Source organism: Peromyscus maniculatus, chromosome 17 (genome assembly GCF_049852395.1).
Source record: "Peromyscus maniculatus bairdii isolate BWxNUB_F1_BW_parent chromosome 17, HU_Pman_BW_mat_3.1, whole genome shotgun sequence".
NCBI classification, from domain to species: Eukaryota; Metazoa; Chordata; class Mammalia; order Rodentia; family Cricetidae; genus Peromyscus; species Peromyscus maniculatus.
In genome coordinates, this window is record NC_134868.1 from 49,679,712 (window position 1) to 49,700,881 (window position 21,170).

Genomic DNA, 21,170 nt, shown 5'->3' on the forward strand with positions numbered 1-21,170 from the left:
CCTGGCCATTTCCAGTCATGCTGTCCTGCAGGACACGAGCTGGCCTGCATCTTCTTCCTGCAGCCCCCAAGCACTAGACTGTGGCCTGTGTGCTAGACCACCTGAGATGCTTGTGCTCTTAGTCGCTCCACTCTGTTCTTTCCCTTCTGCTTTGTTTTTAACATGAATACTTTCTTCTGATCTATTTCAAGTTCTGAGTCTTACCACGCTTTTGTCTAGTCTACTGATGATACTGTTGAAAACTTCTTTATCACTAAGAAAGTGTCTTGTTTTTTTAATCACTGTCTTGCATTAGGCTCTTCCTGGGACTTTTTATCTTTTTGCTGAAATTCCCCATCCGTTCATGGATGTCATTCATTTCTCCACTGGATTCATGCACATGTCAATCACCTGGGTCTTCTCTGAGTCTGGTTCTGTTGAATGCTTTGTCTCTTGACCATAGTTTGTGTTTTGTCTTACGTGTATATTACATTAATGATTCTCAATTGATTGCCAGGCATCATGTATAAGAACAAGAGACATGAACGCACGTGTCATTTATGGCTGGAAGCAGATTTGATTCATCTGTGGCATGGATAGTCAGGGTTAGAAGCTGCCCTGGGTTTGAGTCTCACGGTGTCTGGTCTGTCAGCCTCCACACTCTTCTCCAGGGAGGCTGCAGTCATCCTGAGTTTGATGTAGGAGTCAGGGTCTTAGAAGGGTTTCAGTGTTCCTGATCTCCCAGCTTCCATCTGTTCCTGGTACCTGTGTTTCAGGTAGACTCATTTCCTTGCTTGTACTTCTCTCCTAGTGGCAATGTGTTCTTCCTGGTGACATAGACTGCTCCAGCTTCAGTCTTAATCAGGCTCTGCATGTCTGGTCATCAAGGGTAGGACACTTTTTTTTTTATTACCCCTCCTCTGCTTTACCTGGTCTGTACTGGGCTTGGATGGGTAGTCATTGCATGTCTTCATATTTTCTAGCAGAGCCAGAGACCTGCTTGTTCCTGGGGTATGACCCTGGGCCTAGGACAGTTGCTGGCCTCCCCAGGTTTCCAGGCTATCCAGACACTGACATAAACCAAGCAAGACTGTCTCCTGTTTCTCAGCAAAAGCAGTCTGTTTTTGCTCCTCCTTGGAAGGATGGTGTCTTAGTTAGGGTTTCCATTGCTGCTATGAAACACCTTGACCATAAGCCAAATTGGGAAGGAAAGGGCTTATTTGGCTTACAGTTTCACATTGCTGGTCACCACTGAAGGAAGTCAGGATAGGAAGTCAAACAAGGCAGGAACCTGGAGGCAGGAGCTGATGCAGAGGCTGTGGAAGGGTGCTTGCTGCTGACTGGCTTGCTTTCTCTAGCTTGCTCAAACTGCTTCTTGTAGAACCTAGAACCACCAGTCCAGGGATGGCACCACCCACCATGGGCTGGGCCCTCTCCCACTGATCACACATTGAAAAAAATGCATTACAGATGGGTCTCACGAGGGCATTTTTTCAGCTGATGCTCCCTTCTCTCTGATGACTCTAGTTTGTGTCAAGTAGACACACAAAACCAGCCATTACAGACGGCATCCATGTGAAGTCTGGAGTATGATAGCATATCTGTTTGGTATCAAGAGAGGAGTCTGGGAAGTCTGCAGGGCTATTGTCTTCTACCTTCCACCAATCACACCCTGAACTCCCTAGGCCTAGGGAGCTTCTCTATGGTATCCAATGCTTGCCATGAGCACTCAATCAAGGCATGGGGTCAACAATTCAATGTAGACCTCTTGACCTGGAGGAGTTGTCGGGATTTTGCCTCGCAGAGCTCTCTGCTTCTAATGCACTCTACCAGCAGGATGCATGATGGCGCACGTGGGCCTCTCCGCATGGTTTTGGCCTCTCTGGAATCCAGATTACCCGATTACCTTACTCGCTTGACTCTCAGCTGAGTTCAGGAAGATTTTTGGTTTGTTTTAGGTTATCTGTTTTGTTTTCCTACAATTAGGGTGACAGCAACATCCTTTGGAGCTTCTATATCCTACACTCTTCCTATCCTGAGCTTGAAGACCCCTGGGCTCCAGACACTTTCCGGCCACGATGGCCTTAACGAAGAGATGGTCTCTTTGAGGAGCAAAAATCTTCATACTGCCACCCACCCACACCGGCTTTCCTCTTGTGCTTTGCCCCCCCCTTTGGATATAAGGTCCATTTGAGAGCATTTTGAGAGGCAACGTCTGGCAGAGGAGGCCAGCCCAGCGAGGCTGCACAGCTGCTCCCAACAGTTAAGATATTCTTAAGTCACATTCAGCCTGCATGATTTAACTTGGAATATTTTCTTGTACCAACTGTGAGAGATTCCATTGGCAGAAACACGATTTCAGACATTTGTTCTCAGTAAACTGTTCCTCTGTTTAGCTCCTCTGATTGCCCCAATTACACTAATTGATTTCCAAATGTACAAATACAGTTGACATGTCACTGGAAATTTAGCACTTCTCCAGTCAGGAGCAGAAGGGAAGCGTCAGACGGTAAGCGCTGGTATCCTGAGGTCCCACAGTCCATGGGAAATGGCAGAGATGTCTCAAAAGTAGATGCCGCTGGTCTCTGAACACATAGCCCTCATGCTTCCTGTTCACCCACTTCATCATATTCATGGAGCACACAGCCTCAAACTGGATCCTCTGACTGAGGGCCCTTCCCACCTCAAAGTTTGTCCGGGTTAGGGCTACTATTGCTGTGATGAAACACCCTGATCAAAAGCAACTTAGGGAGGAAAGGGTTTATTAGCCTTATGCTTCCACATCACCATTCATCATCGAAGGAAGTCAGGACAGGAACTCAAACAGGGCAGGATCCTGGAGGCAGGTGCTGATGCAGAGACCATGGAGGGTGCTGCTTACAGGCTTGCCCCTCATGAGTTGCTCAGCCTGCTTTCTTATAGAACCCAGGGTCCCCAGCCCAGGGATGTCACCACCACAGTGTAACGGGATCTTCCCTATCATTCACTGATTAAGAAAATGTCCTACAGGCTTGACTACAGCCTGAACTTATGGAGACCTTTTCTCATTTGAAGCTCCTTCCCCTCAGATGACTCTAGCTTGCGTCAAGTTGACATAAGACTAGCCAGTACCAGGCTCTTAAATCTAGTCATTCCATACCTATGTTATTCCTGGGAGTGAAGCTGAGACTAAGACCATACCAAGACAGTTACTGGGAAGCCATGGCTTTGTTCAGCCACACTTACTATCATGTATTGGGTTCACTTATTAGATCAGTTTCTTGCTCTCCAGGGGAAGTTTCTGATGAGTAAGAACGGGATTGGAGTCCCAGGAATAGCAGTAGGGATGTCAAGGAAATAGGGGGCCCAGAGTGCTGAGGGATGGGATGGGAAAATCCTGTTGTGGTGGTTTGAATAGGAATGGCCCCCATAGGCTCCTGTGTTTGAATGCTTGGCCCATAGGGAGTGGCACTATTAGGAGGTGTGGCCTTGTTGGAGGAAGTGGGTGTCTATGGGGCGGGCTTTGAAACCTCCTTTGCTCAAGCTAGGCCTAGTGTGATAGTCTCCGGATGCTGCCTGTGGACAAGAAGTAGGACTCTCAGCTCCTTCTCCAGCACCACGTCTGCCTGCAGGCCACCATGCCCCACCATCATGATAATGGACCAAACCTCTGAAACTGTAAGCCCTCCCTAATTAAATGTTTTCCTTTATAAGAGTTGCCGTGGTCCGGCTGGGCCCCTGGTGGAGCACTGGGAGTCTAATTAGTGAGTATGAAGAGGATTTATATGAGCGAGAATTGTTGAAGCCAAGGTTGGATAAAGCACCGGGATAAATAACCAAATGAATGGAAGCACAGGATCTATGAACCAAAGGCTGAGGGGCCCCCAACTGGATCAGGCCACCTGAACGGGTGAGACAGTCAGTTGGCTTGATCTGTTTGGGAGGCAGCTGTGCATTGGTGCCAGGTCCTGGGCTCGTTGCATGAGTTGGCTGTTTGAATCCTGGGACTTATGCAGGGACACTTGGCTCGGTCTGGGAGGGGGGAATGGACCTGCCTGGACTGAGTCTACCAGGTCAACCCCGGTCCTCGGGGGAGACCTTGATCTGGAGGAGGTGGGAATGGGGGGTGGGCTGGGGGGAGGGGTGGGCGAGAGGGGGAGAACAGGGGATTCTGTGGCTATTATGTTGAACTGAATGGTGTTGTAAAATAATAATAATAATAATAATAAAAAACCAAAAAAAAAAAATAAATGTTTAACAAAAAAAAAAAAAATAAATAAAAGAGTTGCCATGGTCATGGTGTCTCTTCACAGCAACAGAAACCTAAACTAAGACACTTACATGATTGTATCATGGTGCCATATTCCCCTTTACCAATGTAGCCAGTAAAGAACCAATAAAATGGAGCTGAGGATGTAGCTCAGTGGTAGAATGCTTGCCTAGCATGCATGAGGCCCTGGGTTTGATTTTCAGTACTGCAGGACAAATCAAAACACCTTAGTCAGGGTTTCTACTGCTGTGATAAAACATTATGAACCAAAGGAATTTGCGGAGGAAAGGGTTTATTTCAACTTACAACTCTCAGTTCTCACTTCACCACTGAGTAAGTCAGGGCAGGGACTTAAGGCAGGAACCTGGAGGCAGGAATTGAAGGAGAACTGCCAATCACTGGCTTGCTCCTCATGGCTTGCTCAGCCTGCTTTCTTCAAGACATCAAGGCCACTGGTCCAGGGGTGTCACATCAATCATGTATCAAAAGCATACGCCACAGGCCAGTCTGGTGGGGGCATTTTCTCAATTGAGTTTCCCTCTTCCAAAATGACTCTAGCCGTTTCAAGCTGACATAAAAGTACCCAGGGCACAAAACAACAAAGAAGATTCAAGCAGCAATCTTTCCCCTGGTGTGGTCAGAATGTCTACACAGAGCTTATGCACCCAGGTTTCTGTTCCGGCCCCCACTCCCCTGCCCAAGTTCTTGGTTGAGAACCAGGGACAATAGGCCCAGCAGTGATAATGGCAGCTGCCTAATCTCCACTTGTCAGAGCAGAAGCCAAGGACGCCCCGGGAAGTGACCCACACAGCAGGCACAGGTGAAAAGCCACAGAGCCAGCGCTAGCCCAGGGAATCTCGGAGTGAACCCGGGGCAACTTGTGCAGAGAGTAAGGGAAGACTCAAAGAATCCCAGGCACACCACAAAGAAGCCAAACCACCAAAAGGACTCCCCGTGTCCCGACTTTAACATCAGACACACATCGCTGAGCTTCAAACACTGAATGGAACAGGGCCAAAACCAGAGCTGGAGGAGCTGTTCCGCATTAGATGCTCCTGTCACCCGAGGCCAAGCATCTACCTAGGAAGACACCTGGAACAAGACGGGAGGGTGAGAAGATAGGGTGGGGACCCAGAAAGAGGCAAGCAGAAGGAGGGAGAAGGGAGGGAGGGTATGGAGAGGGCCAGCTGGAGTCTGGATGGAATGTTGACGTTGGAGAACACCCAAGCTTCTTGCCTTGGATGCATGGGGGAGCCAGATGGGTGGTCTCCTTACTCATGCCGGTTACAACCTGGAATGCCTAGGGGCAACAGAGTACCATGGAAGTATAGGAAGGTCAATAGATATGAAGAACACAGAAAAGCAGCCACAGAGAACGCAAGCAAAGGGGAGGCAGGGATTCTTTGTACTGTTCTTACAGTGGTTCTGTAGATAAGAAACAATTACAGTTTTAAAGAAAGCAAGAGAGGAGTGGAGGCAAGGGTCTAGAAAGGCTGTGGGAGAAGGGGGCCACTCTAGGCTCTGGGTAATGGGCTTGGGCTGGGGTAGGTTTTCTGCAAGCCTTTGTGGAGATCTGACCACATTATTTTTGCAGGACCCATGGCCTGCAGCAGAGTTCCGCTGCTATCCAGTAAGGATATAACCTGCCCTGCATGCCATCAAACCATGCCAAGGGAACAGTCTCAACTTCACATGGATGCCTGCTGATAAGGACCCTCCACCTGGCAGCCTTCCTACCGTAGAGGGTTTATGGCTCTGCAGAGACCACTTGGTGGGGAAAGTCTGTTAAAAATATTCCATCTTGCAATTTAATGACTCAGGAGGCAGATGGAGCTGAACAACTGTCAGGGTTGGGAGGGGGTTACCTTTTCCTCCTCTGTAAGCCTGCATTCCACTGGAGACAGGGACAATTGGAGAATGGAAGGATCCAGGAGGACTGTACCAACTTAGGGAGGGAGCCAAAGAGAAAGAAACAAGCTGACAAGCTGGCTCTAAGCGGTTTTTTTTTTTTTCCTTCTCTGCTTTATTACAACCTAAATTCGGTTCTCTACCCAGGTAGCTCTTACGGATCATAGTTTAGTTATACTCAGGAGGAGGAGGAGAGACATTGTGATCTGTTTCATTATCTTAAAGCTAAAAGGAACCACAGCAATTTCGGAGCTCTGCCTGGAGGCCAAGTGACCTCAGATCACCTTCCCTCTGCTGTGTGGTTGCTCAAAACTTGCAGTGGCCTCCATGCTCCAAAATCCCACAGCTCAGCAACAAACCCACTGCTGAGGTCTCAGGGCCCTTGGGAGTGGAGGGGGAGGGTGTTCGAGTTCAAGTTAATGAGAGAATGGGTTCTGAAATTGAGCTCAGCAGCTAAGAATATCTCCCATGTACTAGAAAGATGCTGTCCGAGATCTTGATATTTTGTTTTTAAAAATCAAGAGAACCACACCTCCTAAGGAAGGGCAGCAGGATTAGAGGAAGAAGCCTGGGGAAGAGTGAGGCTTCTAACTGGTCTTACCACTCATCTAAACCGACATGTCTTGAAAGTGATGGTCTGGCTATCATCCTGGTATAAGAACTAAGCAATCTCCATCCACAGGAAACATTCTGTTGTTTTTTGAGACAGGGTTTCTCTGTGTAGCTTTGGAGCCTGTCCTGAAACTCACTCTGTAGACCAGGCTGGCCTCGAACTCACAGAGATCCGCCTGGCTCTGCCTCCTGAGTGCTGGGATTAAAGGCGTGCGCCACCATCACCCAGCTCTCAGGAAACATTCTGGATATGTGTTTTGCTGGCTCAGAGAGAGGCATGACAATCTTCCCACCAAACTGCCAGCCATGGTGCGCATGGTGGGGGGAAGTGGAGACTTTCAGATGTCATACATTTCTGCACAGTTTTGATTTTTAAGCAAAGTATGCATTCATCTTGCTGTTAAATTAGGAAATCAAAACTAAAATCAGAGACACACTTATATGCAGTCTATACCCATACCACCCTGAACATGCCTATCCAGAGACACACTTATATACAGTCTATACCCATACCACCCTGAACATGCCTATCCAGAGACACACTTATATACAGTCTATACCCATACCACCCTGAACATGCCTATCCAGAGATATACTTATATACAGTCTATACGCATACCACCCTGAACATGCCTATCCAGAGATACACTTATATACAGTCTATACGCATACCACCCTGAACATGCTCTATCTCAAAAGCAAAGCAGGCCTGGGCCTAGTCAGTACATGGATGGGAGAGACATGCCTGTAAACCATGAGAAAAGTATCAAGTTCACCACTAAATATAAGAATTCTAGGCCCAGTCATATCCGTAGCCTATTTCAATCCAGGCAGTTCTGCATTCAGGACTACTCCACCAATCAGAGAGGGCAGTCTCCTCAAGGTTGGAGTTGAGAGAGGGTCATTGTTCTTAGCAAGTCTACCTGCCTCTCTATCATATCCATACCCTGTTTTCAAAAGACGAACAGTTCACTGAACCATGTTCCCATGGAACTTAGAAATAGTCTCTATGGTGGTTTGAATGAGAATGGCCCCTATAGGCTCATATATTTGACTTTTTGGTCCCCTGTTAGTAGAACTGTTTGGGAAGGATTAGGAGGTGTGGCCTTGTTGGAGGAGGTGTGTCAGTGGTTGTCTTAGTTAGGGTTTCTACTGCTATGAAGAGACACAATGACCATGACAACTCTTATAAAGGAAAACATTTAATTGGGGCTGGCTTACAGTTCAGAGGTTTAGTCCATTATCTTCATGGCGGGACATGGCAGTGTGCAGGCAGACATGGTGCTGGAGAAGGAGCTGAGAGTTCTACATCTTGATCACCAGGTAGCAGAAGCAACTGTATCTCACTAGGTGTGGTTTGAGCATACATAAGACCTCAAAGCCCGCCTCCAACAAGGCCACATCTCCTTATAGTGCTGCTTCCTACGGGCCAGGCATTCAAATATATGAGTCTATGGGACCATACCTACTCAAACCATCACACTGAGGGTGGGCTTTAATGTTTCAAAAACCCATGCCAGGCTCATTTCACTCTCTCTGCCTGCAACTTGCAGGTCAGATGTATGCTCTCAGCTACTGCTCCAGCACCATGCCTGCCTGCCCACTGCCACCACACCCCCTGCCAGGGTGGTCATGGACTCACCTTCTGAAACTGTAAGCAAGCCCCCAATTAAATGCTTCCCTTGATAAGTTACCTTGGTCATGGCGTTTCATCACAGCACTAGAACAGCAATGAAGAACCTCTCTAAAGGTTCCCTCACATACAGTTGCACACATCTGCTCTTGAGCCTTTAAACCCCAGAGGCCTGGATTTCCTGAGGTCCTGTCTTCATTTGTAATCAGGTCCCAGCTTGGCTGGGCAGATGGAGTGTGTCCTACAGAGCTGAATGTACATCCATGCACCCTGACACACATGCAGCCTCTCTTTTTTTCCCTGAAGTTTCTCATGAGTAAGAGGACCATTTTTGGTCTTCACATTGTGAATTCACAGCCATCAGATCACAATGTGGTGCTGGAGGATTTGTTTCCCTTCCTGACTGTGGCAATGCAATATTATAAAAACATCTCCAACATTCGAAGAGACTGAACTTCTGCTGGACCTCAACAGCCAAAGTTAATAATACACCTTGAAGTCACTCAAGACTTAAGACTGCTGTCCTTCTATGTACTCAGAGTTGTCTTGGATTTCCCACGGGACCAGTTTTTACAGCCTAAGATAATGCATAGCTGTGATCATGAGTTATGTACTCTTCCATTCTCCTAACCCAGAACAATGTAAGTCCTAAAATCTACTGTAAAGGTTGACAGAAACAAGTTATGGATATCGGTTGATAAACAATGATATTTATTGTCTCAATCAGTTGGGATTGGTCGGAGCCAATGACTTAATCACTTGTAAAAGTTTGTTAAAGACTTCTGTAAAGTGTCTCATTCCTTCCCCATGTGATGTGCTCTGCTGTTTAATAAAAACAGGACAGACGCACACAACTCATACAATAGACAGACAAAGAGATGCACACAGACAGACACAGACACAGGGACAAACAGGTTCAAAAGACAGTCTTCACACAAGCAGATAGTGAGATTCATACCACAGGCAGACAGAGGACAGACAGCACAGGGGACATGAAGTAGAGAATTCAAATCTGGACTTGCCCTTGGCTAAAGGACTCCAAGAGAAAGCGCTTTTCTGCCTTTCCTTAGTGTGACCCAGATACATCGTTGGTGGCTCAGAGTTAATCCCTAATGTGTATAATCCAAGCACTTGAGGGCCCCGAGTTCTCTCCTTTCACAGCTGCAGTAGGGTGTGTGCTGGTGCGTGCCCATCACTAAGGCACACACTCCACACACCCGATCATGCTAGGCTCCCCTTCCCTAGGCTCGGGGATGTGGGAGATGGCTTTGTTGGATATACATGGATATCTTTATGAAGCAGAACCAGACAACTACCCTTCTCTTTCCTTCACAAGAAAGAAAGGAGAAAAATGCAACCCGACCCAGGCAGGTGGGTCTAAGCAGTGGTGGCCTCTGCTTTGGTGTTGTAGATATCTGGCCATTGCTGGCGCCGGCGCTGTGTCTGGCAGGCTCTCTGCCTCTCTCGGCTTCGCTTTTCCTGCACCGGCTCTGGCCACCTTGCAAGCGGAAGTGGGCATTCAAAGCGGCCAGACTCGGGACAGGCTTCAGACATCCACAATGAGGAAACCAAACCACGACGAACTCCTGTGTGCAGCAAAGAACAACTTGCTTTCCAGCTGTCCGCCGGCCCTCACAATCAGCAAGATGAACATCATATGGAGTCGTCCCTGCTAAGCCCCAAACGCTATTTCCCTTTTAAAAACGATTCAGACTCTCAACAGAAGTGCCACGGGCTCCAGCACACAGGCGCGGGTCTTGCACTGCCTCCCCCTCTTCCTTTGGTGACAGCCAGACTCTCACAGTACCAGATGTGGGACAACACAGCCTCTCCCCCTCATCACTACCCAGAGCTGCGCCCGGGTGGCAAGGCTTGAGCAGTTAGAAGGTTCTCCGTGTGACAGTCGGGTATAGGCGGAATTTGGAACCTCGTGGTTTAATGCCATTCTAGGCTAGTCGGGAGCTCTAAACTCACAGATAATAGGAGAGCACAGCAGGCTGTCTGTGATGAACTAGAGCCAGCCTCCCAGGCTGGAGGGCTGCCCTCCTCACCCTCCTTCACTGCATGTCACCCCCAACCCCCTGGCACGCCACCGGGACCCTTGCACGCCTCCTCCGCTGTCCCTTGTCACATGAGCAATGGAAGACGTGATGTGGGGCTCTGTCACCTGTCACTGGCCTACAGTAGGTGTGTCACAACAGCTTGGGAAGCAAGTGTGGCAGACATCAAAATCTCTTCTGGCTCCTGCGCAACCCGGAGAATGCCGCATCTGAGTCCTCCTGGCTGCAGAGAGGCTTCCTGCTCAGTTCTCTGAGGGCAGGTTGTGGTTTTACCCATTGCTGGTTCTGTAGTGCCTGGCCACCATAAGCGCTGAGCGCTGGGATTGCATGGGCATCACTGCTGCGGCCACCCCAGGGGGTCTTTTGCTGCTTCAGCTCCAGTGCATGCCCCCCCTCCACCCCCCACCCCACCCCGGTGGTGCCATATTGACCTGACCACTCTAGGAGAGAGGAGCATGGATTCTTCTGACAGCTTGCTTCTTTCATGTGGCTAGCTGGCAGTGTGCAAAGCCAATCGGCTCATCCTACAGTCTGTTTTTAATCACCATAGTCTCCACACTGTGTCACTTGATTCTATAGAGTGATTTCTGGATGACGCGGAAGCGGGATGTATGAAGCTGGGTGGGGTTGGTGGGAGTACGATCATCTCCGCGCATCCCACCCCAGCCACACTATCCTTCCTGCTGCTCCCAGACAAGGTAAGTGCTTCCTGCCTCAGGGCCTTTCACCCTTCCCGCTCTTTTAGGAATGCCGTTTCCAAAACCCATCAGGCTCTCTCCCTTTCTTTGTCCAGGCCTCTTAAGAGTTATCTCCTAAAGAACATGCCTAAAGCAGGCTTTGCCTCCTAGGTATCAATCATCGGATAAAGATATCGATTAGCAATACCCTTGCCTGTTGTCTCTTTCCTTTACTAGCATATAATGTTCAGCCTGTGTATTCTGTCGGGCATCTGCAGCACCCTCAAGGGAAGATGGCACCCAGTTGCTGTTTAGTAAACACTACAGACAGTGAGCTTGTATTCTGAATGTCTTAGGTCCCTTTTCATGGTGCCAGAATGAGCTACTGGTGGGGACCCGTCTCAGGTCCCTTCTGCTCTGAGTTTCAGCCTCAAAAACCCCTCCTTGCTGGCTGTCTCCACTGCCCTCAATCCCTAGACTACTCAACTTAGGACTTCACCACGCCCACTCCGCGTGCTCCCAGAATACCTGGTGTCCATAGATGGTTCCCAGGGTCTTTCTGGAAGTCCCTCCCCCAATTCCAGTTCATGATCCAGGCTGGTTGGCTCTATTTCTTCTCCTGAGCCATGACTTTTACCCAAGCTACCTACAATATTCTTCTGGAGTACCGCAGCAGTCCTGTGACTGGCCCTCCGGCTGTTCCCTGTGCGGCCTCCATCTGTTTGGAGCACAGGAAACAGTGTGATCCTTTATAGCACACCTCTGGTGACAGTCCTCCTATGCTAGAATCCCAGGCTCATTTCCCCTTGCTCTCAGTATAAAGATCAAAATCCTTAACATGCCATCTGCAAGGAGAGATAGTCAACCTGGATACACCAATACAGTTGTGCAGGTTTTTCACTATGGAAATGTCCCTCTTCCTCCTAGTGAGCATCAGCCCCTTTAAGCTTTTTACCCTCACCATTCTGTCTCTCCCTCAAATCCATCCCCTCCAATGAACAACTTTGGGGTTAACATCTGGGGCAGCAAGTAGGTGCACGTACAGAATGCACAAACATGCACACACTTGTCAGGCCCTGGGGTATGTTGTCCAGCTGCGTGATGTCAAACCCTTGTTACCGGGAAGAGGCAGCTCTGTCCAACTTTATCTCAGCTGGGTCCCTGACAGTCCACACTCACCCATGCTGGCTGTCCCTCCATTAACCTCAGCTCGGCTCTCAGTCCTCTATCTCTTGCTTAAGGTAAGGGACCATAAGGCATCTCTAAGGCTCCTCTCTACTCCTCTGCTCAGAGTATCCTAGAGGAATATCCCAGACCAGTGCTTCTCAGCCTTCCCAATGCTTCAACCCTTTAATTCAGCTCCTCATGTTGTGGTGACCCCCAACCATGCAATTATTTTATTGCTACCCTATAACTGTAATTTTGCTACTGTTATGAATCATAATGTAAATATCTGTGTTTTTCTGATGGCCTTAGGTGATCCCTGTGAAAAGGTCATTACACACACACACACACACACACACACACACACACACACACACACACACACGGGTTGCAACGCACAGGTTGAGAACCACTGTCCTAGACCTTTCCTTCAGAGCCTTAGCCATGCATGATTCTTCAGTGATCAGCTCTCCCTGCCCACAGGAGTGAAGGAGCAGGATTAGTCTATGTCCCTGTACACAGGAAGACACGGGGTGTGGGGGTGGACCTCAAGACCCAATGATGCTGGAATAAAGGACAAAAGCGGGCATTATGGAGACATTGGTGCACGTGGGGATACATATGCACTTTGGTGTGTGTGTCTTCTTTCCTGTAAGCAGAATGGTGACAAGATCTAATAGATCTGTCCTGGGCATTCATGTCTCTTATGTAAGCCAAGTTCCTCTGCGTACGAGACCTAGAGTAATTATCCTCTTTGGGCAAACACCTGAGTACTTTTTGGGGAGGGCGTGTCCACACAAAGCGAAGCCTCGGTGTTTTGCCACCATCACACGCCCAACATTTCAGAGGTTTCCTAGCACCCAAGCAGAGGACAAAAGCCCGTGTCTAACTGCAAACAGCAAGTGCATGCCACAGACCGTGGGCTTGGCACTGCAGTCAGTTATCTTAGTCCCTGACACCTTTCATTTCCTTGGTGTGGCAGGCGCTGTCTGCTCTGAAAGGGAAGGGGCTGGTGGCAGCCAGGTCTCCAGAATAAAACCTCAGACAGGGTCCCTTCCACACCCGCACACGGGCCTTGCACTGTCAGGGGCTGAGCCCAAGAGACAGGAGGCTGACCTCGCACCAATCATGCCTACCTGCCTTCATCTTCTGACACCTAGAGCAAGACAGATGAAGACGGAAAGCCAGAGATGGCAGCTGCCCCCACAGGAGGGCCTTCAAGGCGAAGTCACTCCTTGATGTCCCCAAACCTTCCACTGCCACAGTCAACCAGGCCCAGCCTCTGTCACACAGCTGCCCCATGTCAGCTCAGAGGTTGCTTTGAGACAGGAGGATTAGTCCTTGGAAGGCCTCCATAGGGTCCTGATTCCACTTGAAGTGGCATGGAAGCTAGGACACAGGGAGCCTCGGGGACCCCTGGGGTTTGGGGCTGCTCACTCAGTCCAGAGGATGCTTCTGGGTTGTGGAATGGAGGATGCCTGGTTTCTCTCTCAGACCCATCAGCCAAGACTTCCTCCTTGTCCCCAGGCCTTATTCCCGCCTCCTTGCTCAAAGCAATGGATTCAGCAATCTCAGCTTCAAGCCAGCCTTTCCTCCCTCCACATGGGGTGTCTGGCTCAGCCCCTGAGTGTTTAGGAGTCTGTGTGTGCGTGGCTGGGGGTCTTTCTGGGTGGGAAGTGAATATGCGGGAGTGACAGAATCCTTTTCCTCACCCAGTCGGCCAACTCAAGTCCAGCTCACACACTGTTACCACCACCACCCCAAGTTCACCGCCACGGGCAGAATCGCAATCATCTCCTAACTTAGCACCTGCCTTACCCTCCTTGCTCTTTGAGCTGTGGATTGAAGCCAGCACAAGGCCATCTCAACCCTAAAGGGGTCTTGGCACTAGGAAAGAGAAGGTTGTATCCTACAATTTCGGCCAGGCCTGGAGGGGCTGGGAGGTGATGATTGGCAGGGCACAGAGGCTGGTGGACACTTGCATTCTGAGGGTGTATTGCTGTTGTTGGGGATCCCAAGCAAGCCTCTTTCACGCCAAACATGAGGACATTGTGCTAAAGGGAAGAGGCCGGTCCCCAAGGACAAACACTATGGATTCCACTACTAGGAGGTCCCCGAAGTGGTCAAGTCCCTAGAGGTTGAAAATAGAGGGTTGGATGCCCAGGGACCCCCAGGACTGCTCATAGGAAACGGGGATTTCCTCCATTGCTCCAGCATCAGTCTAGGGCTCCTCCTACACTCATTTTCAAAGGTTATCTCTAAGGCAAGAGCAGGATCCACAGCAGGAGGCTGCATTGGCCTGACCTGAGGGGACCTAGGCTAGAAGGATGTCAATATAGAGTGAATCTCAGCAGAAGCTCCAGAGACTTCTGAGCCTCTGAGAAGGGTCTGGCGGGATGAGTTCCAAAGCTCTCAGGACACAGCACCAGGCAGGAACCCCTCCCCCAAGAAGATGCGCTGTCTCAGCCCACTGACCTGGTTACAGGTGTTGATATCCACTCCATTGCGCAGGTGATCCAGAGCCTTGTCCAGGTTTCCCGAGCGTGCCGCCCTCAGGAAGCTGGTAGCAGCATCGGCCTGTGGAAGAAGACAACAGGCCATGAGTGTCCCCATGTGGCAAGCATCTTACAGTCCTGTGTGGTCATCTCCTCCTACTGGGAAACCCTGGTCCATACAACATCTCCGTTTGTGGTGTCAGCACCCCAGGTCTGGGTGTGCAGCTGCCTTATGGTTGTAGAATATTATTTGAAGATGTGTTACATTTGTTTATGCTGTGGAACATTTGTTTAATGATGCAAAGATGTGTTGCATTCTTCTATGTTGCATTTGTTTGACTCTGTGAAGCTGTGTTACTGTGCCTGTCTAAAACAGCTGATGGTCTAATAAAGAGCTGAACGGCCAATATCGAGGCAGGAGAAAGGATAGGTGGGGCTGGCAGACAGATAATATATAGAAGGAGAAATCTGGGAGGAACAAGAAGAAAGAGCAAGAGAACAAGGAGAGGAGGATGCCAGGGGCCAGCTACACAACCACACAGGCACAGAGTAAGAGTGAAAGTAAGATTACAGAAGTAAAAAAAGGAAAAAGCCCAGAGGCAAAAGGTAGACGGGCTAATTTAAGTTAACAAAAGCTGCTAGAAATAAGCCAAACTAAGGCCAGGCATTTATAAGAAAGAATAAGCCTCTGTGTCTGACTTATTTGGAAACTGTGCGGTGGGCCCCCAAAGAGCCCAAAGAGTCCAAAGAGTGAAAACAACTAACTAGGCCCTACAGCTCAGGAGTCCCTCCCTTTGGGTACTTTTACTCATGATCATCCTTGCAAAGACTGAGAGCGATCCCAAACCAGTTCCAATGGTGAACACTCAACATGGCTGGGTTTGGCTGCCTCCAAGCTACAGAGGCTTCCTTTTTTTTCCCCTCCACTGTTAGGTATTGAACCCAGGGCCTCACACATGCTAGGTAAGCACTCTGTGACTGAACTACATCCCCAGCACCCCCACACCCACCGTTATTTTTCTTTTTTAATTTTGAGACACAGCCTCATTAAGTTTCCCATGCTGGCCTCAAACCCTCTGCAACCTAGGCCTACCTTGGACCTGTGATCTTCCTGTCTCAGCCTCCCAAGTCACTGGGACTGCAGGCAGGCTGTACCTCCAGGCCTGACTGGTCCCTGTTCTTGCTGGGGATCAGGATATCCTACGGGCGGCCTCCAGCGCCAACAACTTGGCAACATAGGCACAGAAGCCAGCACGGGCCTTGCCTGGTGTTTTTAGAAGTAAACAACATGTGTGGATATTATTCTCCAGTTAAAAACCCCTCCGCGACAGATTAACACTGCAGTCTCTGTTTCACACGAGAAGTCACTGGAGAATGGAGAGCTGAGGTGATGGTGTAAGGTCACAGTTGAGCTAAGGGGTACAGCTGGACTCCCAGGTAGGCAGCGTGGTTCTGAAATCCTAGGCTCTTTTTTTTCCCCCCAAAGATTTGTGTGTGTGTGTGTGTGTGTGTGTGTGTGTGGTGTATGAGTATTTTGTTTGAAAGTATGCCAACAGAATTGGAATGATGGACAATTGTGAGGTGCCATGTGGGTGTCAGGAACCAAACCTGGCTTCTCTGGAAAAGCAGTCAGTGCTCTGAACCTTGGAGACATCTCTCTAGTCCCAAATCCCATGCTTTTTTTTTTTTTTTTTTTTTTTTTGGTTTTTCGAGACAGGGTTTCTCTTTGTAGCTTTGCGCCTTTCCTGGGACTCGCTCTGTAGCCCAGGCTGGCCTCGAACTCACAGAGATCTGCCTGCCTCTGCCTCCTGAGTGCTGGGATTAAAGGCATGCACCACCACCACCTGGCATCCAGGCTCTTAACCACCTAGCTTTCCTGCTGGTTTCCTGTGGCCCTTGCCAAGTAGGTGCCCAGCACAGTTCTTTTCCCCTTCCTTGCCTGCCGCTTGGTCACCTGACACACGTAGAGCAAGACCCTGCTGCCCAGAGCACCAGTTTGTATAAAAATGAATACCAGCCGGAGAGTGAGCGTCCGGGCAGGAGGGGACAGTGCTAATGCAGACAAGATGGAGGAGGGGGAGGGTGGTCACGGAGGACTGGAGGGCAGGCAAGGCTCACTACAGCTGTCCTGGGTCCCCATTTGAAAGACAGTAGGGAGAAAGCTCTTCTGAACCTTGTGGTACTTCCGAGAATTAACAGGTAATGCAGAGGGTAAGCCCAGCACTCAGCACATGAGACATGCGAGAGCGCACTTAACATGTGTGAGCGGCCAGGCGGCAAACTATTTCTCCCGACAACCCCACGGCTGGTGCCCTCCCTTCTGCAGGTAAGTCCATTTCCTTTTTCTGTGGCACACTCTCGGGGAGCACGCGGTAGTGGACTGAACGGTGCCCACAAAGGCACGTCAACGCCCTTATTCCTACAGTCTGTGCTATGTTCTCATTTGCAGAGAGTCTGTGCAGAAGTCACGAAGCTGTGGCTCTGGAGATGAGATCAGCCTAGATTCCTTAGGCCAGCCCTAAATCCAGTACGCAGTGTCCTTAGAAAAGCAGAAGCAGAGGCACACCCAGAGGAGACTAGCAGAGAGGAGGCTGGAGCCATAAGCCAGGTGGCCTTGAAGAGGACAGAGCACAGAAAAGCCTCCCTCGTGCAAGGAGCGTGGTCCTGCTCCGGCTTCACTTAGACTTCCGGTTATCCTGCCTGGTGGGGAACAAACTCCTATTGTTTGACGATACCTAGTTTGGGTGGGCTGGCATCACGGCTGCAGAAAACTAATAGGCATGCTAATGCTCAGCCGCCCTAAACTCAGAAGACGTGCAGTCCATAACCACCAAATCTCAAATACTGCTAAACGGTCCAACGCCGGCCACGCCCCCATCAACAGCAAGCGCAAGCCGTGGTGAGAAGCCAACTTGAGAACTGAAGGCTGTCCCCAAGTCTGTCTTCCTCAGGCCCATGTATATACCTACTCTGTATGTTCAAATCCAAGCCCCGAGGCTGCCCGCTCACAACCTGCACCATGGAGTCAGGAGGCCCGCGTCTCTCCTGACGCCCGCATCTCTCCTGACGCCCGCTTCTCTCCTTTCTGATGCCCTGTGGCATTTTGGTGCCTTATCTCTCTAGGCCTGCACCTGGCTACTTTATGGACCCCAGGGCTCTGTCTCACTCTGGTCTGGGCATCCATCTTGTTTGCCTTCAAGGCTTTCCTGAGTACCTCGGCTGGAGGACGCTGCTCCTGGATGTTAACATTTGCCTCCTTCCTTCCTTCCTTCCTTCCTTCCTTCCTTCCTTCCTTCCTTCCTTCCTTCCTTCCTTCCTTCCTTCCTTCCTCCCTCCCTCCCTCCCTCCCTCCCTCCCTCCTTCCTTCCTTCCTTTCCTTTTTTGGTTTTTTGAGACAGGGTTTCTCTGTGTAGTTTTGGAGCCTGTCCTGAATCTCTCTCTGTAGCCCAGGCTGGCCTCGAACTCACAGAGATCCGCCTGGCTCTGCCTTCCGAGTGCTGGGATTAAAGGCGTGCGCTACCACCACCCAGTTTAGCATTTGCCATCTTTACATCTAGAAATGATGGCAAAGGAACTTGATTTTAGATTAAAAGATGTTTCTAAAACACATTTTCTCTAGCTTTTTAATTGTTTGCTTCTTGGGGCAGGTACTAAATCTTTTGAGCCCTTCGAAGCGTTATTCGACTGCAAAGCCAAGGCCTGTCCCCCTTGGCCTGCAGCCGGCTCCCTTGGTAGGACATTGGAGATGGAGGAAACATTTTGAACATCTGAAGTTCAGTTCTCAGCAGACTCGGACCCACAGCGTCTCCCTCAGATGATAGCGCTGACTGCTGACTCAGAAGGGCTTTCTGAATTCAACTAGCTGGAAAACACATTATTTATCTCCCAAGAAGAAGAGCGTTAAAGAGGCATTCTTTCTACCAATGAGCTGTCTTTTCACAGCACAACAATAATGGGATTCGGGAGAAAAACCTGAAAGTGGGAGGGATAAAAATAGAAGCAATCTCAGATCCCATTGCCTGTCCAAAGCCCCGATGATAGGGAAGAGTGTGACAGACAAGCAGGTGAGCAGGAGCCAATCTGCAGCAGAGTGGCTAGAGGGTGTTTGCAGCGTCTTAGAGCACAGCCCGGACAATTACGACAGCAAGTCTTAGGCCAAGTGCCTGGCCAGCACTGGAGAGGCTGGGCATGGAACTGGAGGCCGTGCACATACCAGGCAAGTGTGCTCACACTAGCCACAGCCCGAAAGGTGGGCGTGATCATCATCCCCATTTTAGAGTTGGCTACACCGAGGTCGGAGAGGCGAATGATTCCCCCAATTCTACAGCTCCAGTATTGGTCTAAGAAGACCAATTTGCATGACTAAGGCCTGTGATGCCAAGGTGCCTTCTCAGTGGTGTTTGTTTTATTTTGCTTTTTGTTTTGTTTTGCTTTTTAAACCTGGCCGTCCATCCATTCAGGCAATTTTGCCAGGTCTAGGGCGCATAAAGATGGCAGTTTAATTCAAGTCGGTCCCACAGGTCCCAGCTCTGTCTCTGAGCACTGTGTCAAGGCCAACATAGGCCTAGAAAGGAATCATCTAGTTCCAGGCCTCCTCCTCCTCCTCCTTTTTTTCCTCACAGATGATGAAATGAAGAGCTATGGACATAGAAAGAATGACTGATGCCACCTGGATAGTCAGAGGCAAGGTACAGCTGCTGCGGCTGTGTCCCTTTGTGTCCTTTTAGTTTCCTGAAAGGACAGAGTAGTCAGGACCCAGCGGCATCCTCGAGGTGAGGTGCCCATAATGATGCACTCCCACCGGCTACCATGTGCCACGCCCTCTGACTCTACAATGGATTTACCGAGGTTCTGTTTCAAGTCTGGTATCCCGTCGGGAGTGGGAGGAATAAAAGAGAGGGAGAGAGAAAGAGAAAAACCTTGGGACACAGTGGCTGAGTTATAAAGTGGCCATTGGCATAACAGGGGGGCACGGCTTTGCTCCACACTCATTCATGAGCGCCCCCTAGAGGGCAGATGACGCTCAGGCTGCCGAGCAATGATGGTTTTAGTTGGCGCACAAGACTTGTCTCCACTATCTTATTCTCCCAACCCTCCCCTCCCCCACTGCCCATCTGTCTAGTTCATCTACTCCAGTTTAACTTCCTGTGCCTGATGCACACAGGAACTGTCTAAATGCTTTAACGGGGCAGATGGGGTCAAAAGAACCCAACACCTTCCATTGAAAACACTGACCCGAAATACCAACCAGCAGAGCAAAAGTAGCAAAACGCTTCAGGCGCCTCGCCTCTGATCATCTAGAACAAAGTTGCTGGCCCTCTTGAAGTCCATTCATCCCCTGCCATGTAGCCTCGGGAGGCTGCAATGTGAGAGAAGGCTGGACTGGGGTTCCCAGAGAAGGCCTGCTCTCTGTCACAGGAAGTCAATCCACAGATGGCTCACGTTCTCAGTTGGTTATGGAGGCGATCACACTCCCCGGATGCCCTATTCAGGGTGCAGTGTCTTTGTCCCTTCCTCACATTTTCATCTCCCCCCTTCCTCTCTCTTCTGCCCCCCCCCACCATGCATGTGTGCACATGCGTGCATCGGGATAGAGAGTACACAGCATACATGTTCTTATGTATCCCCTCTGCTCAATCCACGCGATGCCCCCGAACTTTCAATGCAAGCTCAGGGCTCTCCTTATGTTTTAAGTATTCAACACCAGTTAATTTGCTCCTCCCAGGAGCTCCATGAGGCGCGTTCTTCACCCTCTTGCTCTTTCACCAGATGAAGTGGCCAGCTCACCAAGAAGTGAAGTGACTGACTGGTCCGTTTGCACAGCTAGCAGCGGATTGACCAGGGTTTGAATCTAGCTAGTGTGTTTCCAGGGTGTCTCTCTTAAGCGTTCTGCTCTCGTTTTTCAAATGCTCACAGGGCTCCTCTCACGTTCAGCTCTAGCGAGAGGACACTAGCTTGCCTTCGGAGGGTGTGTGCACATTGGAAGGAAGGAAATGGGAGAGGAAAGAAGGGGACAGAATTGTTGCTGGGACTCCAGTTAGAGAGGGTTACAAAACTGGGTTAGCCCTGGTTACCTGGAATACTCAGACTCTAACACTTGTAGTTGGAGACCAGTGTTCTGGGAGCGAGACTCCAGGAGCATGATAATGGACGTCAGTTACATCCCTGTAACTCCAAGCATGGCTCCAAACTCACTGCAGGCTGGACACCGTTTCATTTCCCACTGTGGTCTCCCTGCTCACACCTCCTCTGGGGTTTGAGAAGGCCTACCCTTCCCTTACAGCAGCAGATCCTCACTTCCTCGCTCAAGGCCTTGAGCATCCAATTCCCCTCTGAAAAGATGGGTAGAAACGAAGCTGTGCTGAATGGGGCTTCATTGGCAAAGCCATCGTG

At 49.8% G+C, this 21,170-nt stretch overlaps 1 protein-coding gene across 12 annotated transcripts in view; it reads right to left on the minus strand.

Annotated features, from left to right (window-relative positions):
- Window positions 1-21,170, minus strand: part of Ank1 (ankyrin 1) — a 190,189-nt gene that overhangs the window by 73,545 nt on the left and 95,474 nt on the right. For all 12 annotated transcript variants that reach the window (XR_013045395.1, XR_013045396.1, XM_076553626.1 and 9 more), the window contains exon 2: window positions 14,758-14,859. Coding sequence is in view for 10 of the 12 variants with exons in the window: in XM_076553626.1 (XP_076409741.1) it covers window positions 14,758-14,859 (102 nt within the window). In the remaining 2 variants the exon portion in view is untranslated. The remainder of the gene's footprint in view (window positions 1-14,757; window positions 14,860-21,170) is intronic.